The 12,627-nt window shown below is 41.1% G+C and overlaps 1 protein-coding gene across 5 annotated transcripts in view; it reads left to right on the plus strand.

Moving 5' to 3' along the window:
- celsr1a (cadherin EGF LAG seven-pass G-type receptor 1a) overlaps positions 1-12,627 on the plus strand; it is a 422,758-nt gene that overhangs the window by 343,073 nt on the left and 67,058 nt on the right. For 4 of the 5 annotated variants that reach the window (XM_072241527.1, XM_072241524.1, XM_072241525.1 and 1 more), the window contains exons 31-35: positions 2,129-2,265; positions 4,070-4,170; positions 4,622-4,798; positions 5,637-5,876; positions 7,815-8,094. In XM_072241527.1, the coding sequence (XP_072097628.1) occupies positions 2,129-2,265; positions 4,070-4,170; positions 4,622-4,798; positions 5,637-5,876; positions 7,815-8,094 (935 nt within the window). The remainder of the gene's footprint in view (positions 1-2,128; positions 2,266-4,069; positions 4,171-4,621; positions 4,799-5,636; positions 5,877-7,814; positions 8,095-12,627) is intronic. The other variant, XM_072241528.1, reaches the window with a different exon arrangement.

The raw sequence follows: 12,627 nt of genomic DNA on the forward strand, positions 1-12,627 counted from the left end.
GTACCCATACACTTGCTAACAAACCTTTTGCCTTGGAATGCAACTTATTCCAAAGATAAGCATTGCCACTATTTTTCATGCTAATTGCAAAGCACGACTTGTTAATAAAGAAAACTATGGATCTCCTTTCTGGCTTCCAATGTGCCAATAATATGAACTGTATATCTAGTACAGTAACTCCAAAATCAGTCCTGATGAAGGGTTCCGGCCCGAAACATTGACTGATCGTTTCCACGGATGCTGCCCGACCTGCTGAGTTCCTCCAGCGTGTTGTGAGCGTAACTCCAAAATCAAGCAGGTTAAAGAATCAAAAGACAAATGAATTTAGAACTGAAATACCATCTGAAACATAAAGGATAAGCATGAGGAGAGATTGAATTGCTGACAGATTACTTGGGAGGGACTGAGCAAGAACTTACAAAGTCTGGCCCAAAGTTTTATACAGATATAGTCATAAGGCTATTTCTCAAAGAGCCCACACAGTCAGCAAAGAAGTTTTTGCACTGATACTGCCCTATTGTGAATTCTTGCTGAGTTTCATTTTATTATTACGATACAGTACTGAATAGGCCTTCTGGCCCTTCGAGCCACACTGCCCAGCAACCCCCCCCCCCCCCGGCCCCCGATTTAATCCTAGTTTAATCATGGAACAATTTAGAATGACCAAGTAACCCACCAACTGGTACGTCTTTGGACTGTGGGGGGAAATTAGAGCACCCAGAGGAACCCACACAGCCACAGGGAGAATGTTCAAACTCCTTAGAGACAGCAGCAGGAATTGAACCCTAATCACTGGTACTTTAAAGCGTTGTGCTACTTGCTGCCCATGGTCTAATAAAATTGCTCCTCAGATCCTACTCCGTCTCTATTAGGCTAATGATGTTGTAAATCAAAAGTTGGCTCTGAGACAAAAGGCAGTGGGTCACTTGATATCTTTACTATTCATCAGGCAGGTTAGTTCAGGAACACCCGCCGAACAAACCCAGCACAATGTCTGAGTTGTTTTCAGAACCGGACCTGATTTGCGTAAATGTTTTAAAGGACTACTACCAATGTTCCCTCTACTTTCTATTGACCAACATGCGCAAAAATCTTGTGCTGTGCAATTGTTTTGCCCAGTGACAAAATGTGCGCACTAAATAATTTCTTCAATAAAAACAGTATAAATAAGCCAGTTCTAAAAATCTGCAGGCAAATCTTTGCAAACTCCATATTGTCAACACCATCCGCATTGGAAACCGGAAAAGGAAATGTGATTTCGTACAATCATGATATATAATTAACATGCCAATGAGCTGGAGAGTGACAAGCTTTGGTGCTCAGTTTAAATACCTTTTGTGCCCTAGTAACAGAAGATGTGTGTGCACACACCCACCTTAGAGGGAACATTGCCTACCACACAGAGCACTGCTTTGAAGAAATCCAGTAATATAAACATGCAGTGTAGCACAGAGTTAGGCTGGCCAGTCGCTGAATGTCACAAATTAATCTTATTAAAAGGTTTAATAGTGAGGCACAGGAAGAAAGAGGGCAATTTTGTTTCCTTATTACCCAAGAGCAGTCAAAATTCTCGTATTGTCCCCACTACATCTGGTGTTTGTTTATTGTGATGTTAGTTTTGACTAATTTCCACTTCACATAGTGTAAGATTAGCAATTGTCATTTGTAACATTACCAGAACATAGTCTTAACTACCCCTGCCCCACCGATTTACACTGAATAATATGGCTCCCATCTGCTTCTGACACAGATGCTCTCAACCAAAGACAAGTTAAAAATGGCAACAAGCAGGTATCTGCCAAGAGATCAGCTGAAAACTTATTTTGTTGCAATTTTGATCTTGGCACAATTCCTTCTCTCCTTGTAGTGAGAAAAAGGGTTGGACAAGAGGTGGTAGTTCCACTCCATCATATGACTGGTTGGAGAATATTTTAGAATAAAATTTGCTTTTTAAATGAAGCGCGTTGCTTTTTATTCAGCAGTTTATTCACCACGGGAAGCTTCAACGTCACCTGCGTAATTGGATCATCTCTCTTCGCCTGTGACTGAAAGCCGCCAGCTTATTTAGCGGATAGCACGGATCAGAGCAATAAACTAATCAATCAAATGAAATTCTGCTCTCTTCCAGCGGTCACTTAACTGTAACAATACATACGTGGATGAGGGGCGAATGTATCGCACGACCATTGGGGAGTCCACAGCCTCCATGGAGAGCACTGTCAGGTCAGCCAAGAGCCACAATAGCAGCATTGCTTACAAACGCAGGTAATCAGGTGGAGGGTGCATGACTTTGATCTGCCATGCTGCACCATTTTCCATTTCATGCTGTATTAATTTGCACAATTTAATGGTCACTTGTCTCTAATCTTTTCTGCTCCCAGTTTCATTGGTTGTATTTTCATTTGCCAAGCTTTCAAATACTGTTGCCTATGCTTTTCATTAAAAGTGAACGCTTGCAATGAGATGTGCAAAATCATGAAAATTGGCACCAGGTGATTAATGAAGAGAAATGCTTAATTTCTAGTTAAGTAACACCCCTAGGTTATGTAAATTTATTTGGAACACTTTGAGTTTATGACTCTATTACAATATTGCGGGTGTACAAAAATAATGTCTGCTCTAAATTTCGTTGAACTGTACAGAGGTTGACATGTATGAATACATGAAGAAATGAGAGTGCTTAGGAGTAAATGGCAAAGTTGGCGAAGACTGCACAATAATGTCTTTTAATTTATACTTTATACTTTATTGTCGCCAAACAATTGATACTAGAACGTACAATCATCACAGCGATATTTGATTCTGCGCTTTCTGCTCCCTGGATTACAAGTATTAAATATTTAAAATATTAAAAATAGTAAAAATTAGTAAATATTAAAAATTTAAATTATAAATCATAAATAGAAAATAGAAAAATGGAAAGTAAGGTAGTGCAAAAAAACCGAGAGGCAGGTCCGGATATTTGGAGGGTGCAGCCCAGATCCAGGTCAGGATCCGTTCAGCAGTTGTATCACAGTTGGAAAGAAGCTGTTCCCAAATCTGGCCGTACGAGTCTTCAAGCTCCTGAGCCTTCTCCTGGCGGGAAGAGGGACGAAAAGTGTGTTGGCTGGGTGGGTCTTGTCCTTGATTATCCTGGCAGCACTGCTCCGACAGCGTGTGGTGTAAAGTGAGTCCAAGGACAGAAGATTGGTTTGTGTGATGTGCTGTGCCATGTTCACGATCTTCTGCAGCTTCTTTCGGTCTTGGACAGGACAACTTCCATACCAGATTGTGATGCACCCTAGAAGAATGCTTTCTACGGTGCATCTATAAAAATTAGTGAGGGTTTTAGGGGACAGGCCAAATTTCTTTAGTTTTCTCAGGAAGGAAAGATGCTGTTGGGCCTTCTTGGCAGTGAACTCTGCTTGGTTGGACCAAGTCAGGTCATTTGTGATATTGACCCCGAGTAACCTAAACCTTTTGACCTGTTCCACTTGCGCACCACCGATGTAAATTGGTGTAAATTTTGAAGAATTTTAAAAAGTAAAGTCATTGAAGAGTTGAATTCCTGCTGGCAACTCATTAGAGAGTAGCTAATAATTCCACAACAGTATGCAGTTAATTTAGTTTTCGATTTTGTACAGTCAGCCAACTGGACTTTATTTTACTGTGGATTTTGCTAAAGTTAATCCAAGACACACTGACAGCAATTACTATTCACTGTCTGACGAATGCTGATGGCCCATTGGTTTTCCCATCAATCCAATCTATTTTCCTGAAGTAGCAGCATGGAGTCCTTCGATATGTTCAGACTGAGTCAACCGGGGTCACAGATTCTCTGGTCTTCATGAGACTACTTGCTGCCTTTTCTCCGACATCAGGTCAATCCCATTGTCCTAACCTGTTGTTTCCTTCGAGAGAGAGAAGCATTATGTTTCCAGTTCATGGAATTGTTTGTCTATTTGATTATAATAGAATCAAGAGAGATCCCTTTGCAAACAGCTATAACCTTACAGTAGCTATTGTTGGATTTGTTGTCCAGCTTTGACCAAGTTGTATTATATTTAAATAGTTCTGCATCTGTTCTTAGGGATGAAGCTCAGAGAGTGAACTTGTTGTCAGGTCAAGCAGAAGCCGGGCAGACGGAAGCAGATTCTTCACTATTCCACAAAAAATTGAAGAAACCTGACGGTAAGACTTTTCGGATGAGTTACTCTGATAATCCATTTCTCCAAAATGTGTACTTCGACAGTTAATTGACAATTTAAAGAATACTGGCAATATTCTGAATAGAGTCATTTCTGATACAGAGAAAATAATTTGAAAAATTGAAATTAAGGAAATATTGAATGTACAATCTAGTGATACTGTTTTTAGCAATCTATTCAAAACTTAAAGGCTGATGTCAGAATTTCATTCAGTGATATCAAACAGATACTTAATATTAATAGTCTGTGTGCCCAGGACCAATATAAGACCTGATCTGGATTGGCTGATGATGATATCAGTATTGCTCTTGTGAGAGTCTGTAAGTACGGCTCAGACTCAGCAGATTTTGTAACTGTTGTTGATGGTAATCAGTGTGTGCACAATTATCCTTACCCTTGGTAATAGATTTCTCCCCCACGTTTCCTTTTCCCAGAACCAGATTCTGACTCAGACAGTGAACTTTCCTTGGAAGATGATCACAGCAGTTCCTATGCTTCTAGTCATTCATCTGAGAGTGAAGAGGATGAATTTCAAGCTGATCACAAACCCAAGTGGAAGCAAGGGGCACCCAAAAATAACGAAAGAAATCCCATGCACAGTACGCCAAAGGGTAAGGCACAGCACCGTGCGGAATGATGGAAAGAAGTGATACCTTGCATACATGACAGTGAACGTGTAGTGTGTGGCTCTCCCACTGACCAAGAATGTTGTTCCAAGGATTGTTTTCACACTGACATTTCTCTCGGTTGCTTTTTCTGAGATGAATATATTAATAAAAATAATAACTTTATAGAGCTCTTTTCATACAGATAATGTCATTCAAAAAGCTTTCCAATGGGATAAAAATACAAACATGCAAATAACAGACAAAAAGATGTTAGTTAAAAGCCAGATTAAATAAATAGGTTTTGAGCTGGGCTCAGGATTATAAAACGAAAAAAGTGCTGCGATGTAGTCCAGTCCCAGACCATTAAAAGCTTTAGAAATAAGTAAGAGAACTTTCTTTGATTTCAGTCAGATCACCTGGAAGCAAAGCTTTACTTCCAGGAAAGAGAGAGAATTTAACATTGCCCAGTTACCAACAGAGCACAGACAGTAGAGTAATCCACAATGTCTAGAGATAACTCTCCAAATGAGACTGGGTTTAAAGGTAACTAAGATTCTTGCCATGCACTTTTGCACAGAGAATTACAACAATGTTTAGGTGAACCAGACTCTTCAGAAGCTGTAATCGGACAGAAGTGGAGATTAAGCAAAAAGTGATGTTTGGTGAGCGATAAGCCAAGAATTTATTGGTATATGTTGCAGCCAGGTCCTTGTGAGTGCTGCTCAAAAAAATGGAAATCTTGGAAGTAATGTTCTGAAACTGAAATGCTGTCTGTTTTGTGAGAATGGGTCACCGAGAGGCAGATTCCCAGCTGAACTTTATCCTGTGTATCCCTCAACAGCGGAATCCATGCCCAATCATGGGAAACAGTACTGGCCTGCGGAATGCACGACAGCCAGCGACAGCGAGGACCATGGAGCGCCTGAGAAACTAAGGGTAGAGACAAAAGTAAACGTTGAGTTCCACAGAGAAAACAATCATTGTGGCGACCTTCCGAGGGCAAGTGAGAGTGAGCCTCAAGAAAAGGAAACCCCACCTGTACCCCAGCCAAACTCCAATCCACAGCCAGAGCAAAGACGAGGCAAGTATTCCTCTCAAAATGACAAAAGGATTATTTTCTTTTTAAGAAATAAAGTTTGAAGTAAAATACATATTTTTAAAATTTGTGGTTTAAGGGATTTGATTAATTTTGAAAGCAATTTTCTGCTGAATATAGCAACATTTAATTTGGTTACCCAAGGTCACATGGGGGCAGGACAAGCTGCCTATAAATTCCTCCCAAGGTTTTGAACAGAGGGCACTTCTCTGGATCTTTGGTGTTGCAAAGGACAAATTTAATGATTCTCAACTGGAACACCGGAGAGAGGATTCACTAATCTACTTGTTACCAGATTAATGGTTATACTGCAGGAAACTAGTAATATGTTGCTTGGCAGTAGTGTAGGTAGTTAGCGAGTTAACTCGCTGACCCTGCAGGTCTGATTGAGAGCATTGGGTCTCACTTCAAAACCACTTTTTAAATGTTGGATTTCTTTTGCCAAGCTGTGCTGATCAAGAGTCATTATAGCTGGTGAACTACCCAGCACTGCAGTCACACCGCCCAGTGAATGTATGGGGGTTTGAAAAGCAAAATCCTGGAAATGTTGGAAAACTAAAAGTTTAAAAACTGGAAAATGCTGGAAATACTCTGCGGGTCCGACAGCATCTGTGAAGAGAGACCCTTGAAGTCTGTTGATGATCACCTTCAGTTAGAAAAAGTTAGAAATCAAACATGTTTCAAGATGCAGTGGAGCGGAGAGGTGAACCCTCCCCAAGGATGTGCGCAAAATAATGGTGCTCCAGTGGGAGGTCACCCCTGCCCTCTAAAGATCCTCCCATGTCAGTAGCGCAATGAATTTGTGATGCAAGAAATCTGCAAGACCCGCAGCCAACCCCAGCAGGTTGCTGCTTCTTCCAGCAGAAAATATTGATGACTTGCCTGCAAGCATCAAAAATACTTACTGGTAGAGCTACAGATGAGTGAAGGCTGTAGGGACTTCTTAGTTTCACCCAGACAGTTAAGGGTTAAGTTCGCTGTGTATGTTACGTGTTATATGTTACATTGTAGGTCATCACGTCGGGGTCACCAATGTAGGAGTGTCGGCAAAAATCGACGTGAGTGTAATTACTTCTAACGTACAGTTTATTTGCCCCACAAACAAATGGCGACATCATATATACATACCAGAAAAAAGCCCACCCCCAAAACGTAATAACGTACAACATAACATGTGACAATCGCGGCAAATTTAACCCTTAACAGTCTGGGTGAATTCTGCCTAATGAAACTAAGGAGGCTCTACAAGTCGAAATAAACAATTGCTACCTCCTACCTATATTGGAATCCTTCCTATTAGCATCAGATTTTCAAATCTGCTTTAACTGAGCGTTACTGCAGCCAATTTGTAGACATGATGTGTGGTGTTGTTGATCAGCTGAGCATTATAGGCATGCCGTGTTGATGCTGGAATATGTGGCTACACTTGCGGGCTGCCCTCAGCACACCCTGGGCTGTGTTGGTTGTTAACACAAATGACACATCTGACTGTATGTTTCAATGTATCTACATGTGCTCCTCTGCCACCTGAGTTCCGAATGGATGTTGAATCCATGAACACTACCTCACTACATTTTTTAAAATTTCTGTTTTTTACAGTACCTATTTAATTTAACTATTTAATGTACATTTTTTTACAATATACATTGTTTTTTCTGATATTACCATATATTGCATTGTACTACTGTCACAATGTTAACAAATTTCACAACGTATGTGGGTGATAGTAAACCTGATTCTGATGAATAAATCTAAATCTGAAATTATTCTGGCAATATAAACGCTGGAAGTAAGGTTCGCAAAAGGCAAAAGAAATGAGATAAAGGTAAAAGGTGTTTTTAATGTTTGCTAATGTGGATATTTGAAACTGCCTTCAATTAAAATTCTTTGATGCACTGAAGTGCGTGTTCTTTTCTGACGCAGGTATTCTTAAAAATAAAGTCACCTACCCGCCACCTTTAAAAGAAAAGAATCGGATAAATCAAATACACAATGAACTCTCCAATTGTAAAGCAACAACCATTTCCTCACAGACCTCCTCAATAGTGCCTACAGACAGCACACGCACAGCCGCGGGCACAGGCTTGTTGATAAAGCAGCCAAGCAGGCAACAGTCAAAAGAACACTTAAATGGAATGATGCCAGTGCCCATGAGTATTAGAACGGGCACAAGCACTGCCCGGGGAGATACTTCTGACTCCGAGTAAGTACCCTGGGTAAAATGCAATGTTTCACTTTAGCCTATCCATTTCTATTGGACCTAAGCAGCGTTAATATTTGCACAAAAATACTTAGACATTTTCTTTTAAATGATCATTAGTAAAAATAAATACTAATGCCAAAAAAATCATTGTTGCAACTCCTATCAAGCTCATTTTCTAACAGATCTTAAGTACTGTTAATTGCATTCAGGAACATTAATGCTAAGTAGTGCTCACTATTTCAGATGCAGGAAATCTGGGTATGTACCTGTGTGCTTAACCTGAAAATCCAGAAATTTTACAGTGAACTTTTGGTCTGCCTAATGAATGTTCTGTTTTGTCAACACTGCAAAATAGCAAGCAAAGATCATGGAACAATTGTCTGGTTACAAAGAAGTGCTGAAACTATCATACCATGCTGTTGAATGGCACACTAAGCCAGGGTTACTGCATAACAAACCTAAGGATTGAAATTGTCATCTTCTCAGATAAATATTTAAAAATTACAAACTGATTTAAAATAAAAAATACAATAAATACTTGGCAGGTCAGACTGCATCTATGGAGAGAGAAGTTGTTAATATTTCAGCACATTGACCTTGCATCAGAAGCAGAAAAAGTCAGAGACATTTTGTTTTTCTTTTTGAAAATTTCAAGTTTGTTATTTCAGACTCTTTCTTAATCATAAATGTATGTCCCAGTCTTTATTTCATACTGCTTTTACATCCAAAAAGCTTGTTTAACATTACTTAACTGCTTGCTTGAGAATTCTTCAGTGTAATTCATATCCCTTCTGTTTAATGATATCACCTATGCTAGATGACAAAGCATCTGTTTGAAATGTTAGGCGTCAATAACTGATATCAGTAGGGAATGGGGGGAATGTGTGCTACTGAGATTGTTGGTTATTAGACCATAAGACCATGAGGTATAAGAGCAGAATTAGGCCTTTCGGCCCATCGAGTCTTTGCTCTACCATTTCAGCATAGCTGATCCATTTTCCCTCTCAGCCCCAATTTCCTGCCTTATCTCCATAACCCTTCATGCCCTGACCAATCAAAAATCTATCAAACCCTGCCTTAAATATACTTGGCCTCCACAGCTACCCGTGGCAAAGAATTACTCAGACTCAGCACTCCCTGGCTCAAGAAAATCATTCTCATCTCTGTTCTAAATGGGCGCCCCTCAATTCTGAGGATGTGTCCTCTGGTCCTAGACTTCCCCACTGTAGTAAACACCATATCAAGGTCTTCCAACATTCAATAGGTTTAAATGAGATTCCCCTCATTCTACGGTGAGTACAGGCCCAGAGCCAGCAAGCACTTCTCATGTGATAAGCCTAGCAATCCCAGTGTTATTCTCATAAACCTCCTCTGAACCCTCTCCAATGTCAGCACATCCTTTCTTAGATAAGGAGCCCAAAACTGCTCTCGATACTTCAAGTGATTCCTCACCAATGCTTGATAAAGCCCTAGTATTACATCCTTTTTTCTCTTAGTGGGTCAGTTGCTTCTGGGTCAAAGACAGATATTGTTCAATAGGTACATTTAATGTCAGATAAATGTATACAATAAAATATATATCCTGAAATTCTTTTTCTTCACAAACATTCACGAAAACAGAGGAGTGCCCCAAAGAATGAGTGACAGTTAAATGTTAGAACCCCAAAGCCCCTCACCACTACCCCCTCCCACGTGCAAGCAGCAGCAAAGCAACGACCTCCTCCCCTCCCCCACCAGCAAAAAAAGCATCGGCACCCCCCACCGAGCACTCAAGCGTGCAGCAAAGCATCAATAAAGACACAGACTTGCAGTACCCCAAAGATTACTCGTTCACCCGGTAATTCGACATACCACAGGCTCTCTCGCTCCCTAATAAGGGAAAAAGGGATGTCCCCATTTAACAGCGAGAGGGGAGACATAACAGAACCACTCACTGATTAATGGTGTTAAAAGTCTGTTGCGTCACTTTTTCTGAGCTCTGTGCCCAAAGAACTCGGGTCTCTGGGCACACAGCCAGCAGCCAGCTCGCTGCTTTCAATCTTCCGTGTACTCCCATGATGCATCAGGTGGCAGCACCAGCCTTAAATCAGCCCTTCCCCAGAGCCACGAAAATCCATCACCCTGAAGGCGCGCTAATCTTCCAGGCCATGTCCTTGTCATATCGAAAAGTGGCCAGTTGTGAGGCCCTGAGAGTGGGTCCCATTTCTGCAAAGAACCAAAGTCAGCATGTAACTCCAGGTCAGGGTCTTCAAAAGAACCCTGAAAAGGAAACAAAGAGATATCAAAGATGGAAGTAGAGCTGCTTCCAAAGATGCAAGCAAAGGAGCCGCCATTTTAAGCTCCACGTTGCTTTAACATTGACCACAAAATCTGATGTTAGTGATTAAGATATCACAAGTGTTTTTACCATTAATATTTGCACATAATACTTTCAAAGGACAATCAGCAATTTTCCTTTGAAAATAGTAAATCCAAATATTAACAAAGTATTCAAAACTTACTAATTATTTAAATATAATATTGCAAAAATGGTTTAGAATGGAGCTAAAGTTCATAGAGATATGTATGGCCACAGACATGCAGGGAAACAGATCCTCCACTGAGCTGGTGTTTGCCGGCTACCTGTTTCTAGGTCTTGCTTTTGTTTCCTGTGTGATCCCAAGCATGGTGTTCCATTGTGAGGCCTGCTGCCATCACATTGGAGGGGGGGGGGAGGGGCAGAGGCTAACTCAGTGTCACGTCGCACGGCATTGTCCAGCTGCCCTCGCAGGATGGTGTTGACAGCCGATAATACCCTGAGTCCAGACTCAGCAGACACCAGAACTGAATACCAAGGGAATGAGTAGCAATGAAGGCATACAGGGCTTCAAAGAGGTAGGGATGAGTGAAGTGAGCGAGTGACCACATGGTAGACAGAGTACAAAGTGGGGAAAATGTGGAGTTCATTCATTTTTGCAGATGAAGCAAAAATGCTGAGTATCTTTCCCATATTAACTGCTAGAAACTTTTGGTCAGACAGCATTAGTGGAAAGAGAAAGAGTTGACATTTTTAAAACTGATGAGGGGTCTTTAATGTGCAACATATTAACTGTGTCTCTTACCAGGTGCTGCCTGACCCACTAATTGTTTCAACATTTCCAACACTTTCTGACGTTCTTTCCAGTTTTCAGGCATCCACAGTTTAGAGCTTTCATTGCCTTCTAAGCGTGAGAGATTGGGAGGTGTTGATGTTCAGAGAGACCTTTGTACCCTTGTAAGTGCTATTTAAAAATGAAGGAGCAGGTGCAGCTAGAACTAGGAAAGTAAATGGCATCTGGGGCCTTCATTGCAAGGGGTGTTTGAGTTTAAAAATGAAGAGATGTTGCTACAGATGTACAGGCTGTGTGGAAGAGGCCATACCTGGAGGTATATTACTTTGTTCCCCGTATTGAAGGAGATATGTTCAAGCAAAAGAGTTTAACTGAGACATTTCTGGGATGAGAAGGTTTTCATATTACAAGTAGCTCAAAAAGTTGGATTAGTATTCCTTGGAAGCAAGGGATGATCTTATCATTCCTAAGGGGAATGTACCAGGGTAGCCGTTGAAATGCTTCCCCTGATGGGAACATTTCAAATGAGGGGACATAGTTGCAAAGTTCAAAGTAAATTTATTATCAAAGTACATATGAGGTAACCGTCTACAATCCTGAGATTCACTTTCTTGTGGACATTCACAGAACACAGTAGAATCAATGAAAGACCACAGGCAATATGACAGACAGACAGTGTGCAAAGGAGAACACACTGTGCAAATACAGACCGGAGAAGAAAAATAATAAATAAAAAGATAGATAGATAAGCAAACAAGCAGTAAATATTGAGATGAAGAGTCTATAGGTTGTGGGAACAGTGCGGTGTAAGGGTGAGTGAAAAGCCTGATGTGGACACTAGATCATAGGGGTATTTAAAGAGGAGGTAGATGCAGTTCTGAAAGATTGAGGCATTGATGGTAATGGGAATGGGCACAGAGAGGCGCAGATCAGTCATGATTATATTGAATAGAGGGCCGGGCTTGTGGGATGGAGTGACCTCCCCACTCCTATTTGCTGTTGCACTGTTCCATACCTTGCTCAAATTGATTTAAGCAAATATCAATACAGACATTTTTGCTCTTCCATGGTTGGAACTGATAAGCACACGATGTATCTGCAGCCCCCCTGGCCACCCTCAGCGTCGCTCGGCTCGCTGTCGTCTAGGGAAACAGCCTCGGCCCCGCCAAACTGGGTAATTCATTTGTGTGGATGCTGTGTGAGGTATCCCACCCCGCCCAAATAACAGACATTACACCAGATGCAATTAAATGATTTACAGTTTATAGATATTACTGGAACTATATAATTAAAAGAGAATAAAATATAAAAGGCGCCACACTTATCAAAGTTCAATCTCTTCGTGCACAAAAACCGTTGGAGCTCAAGGACCTCCTTCTTCACCCTGCGACCCCCTCGGACCACCTCGACCGGCCGCCTGGAACCAACAACTGTGGTCGACCAG

Source organism: Mobula birostris, chromosome 23, assembly GCF_030028105.1.
Source record: "Mobula birostris isolate sMobBir1 chromosome 23, sMobBir1.hap1, whole genome shotgun sequence".
In the NCBI taxonomy this organism is placed as follows: Eukaryota; Metazoa; Chordata; class Chondrichthyes; order Myliobatiformes; family Myliobatidae; genus Mobula; species Mobula birostris.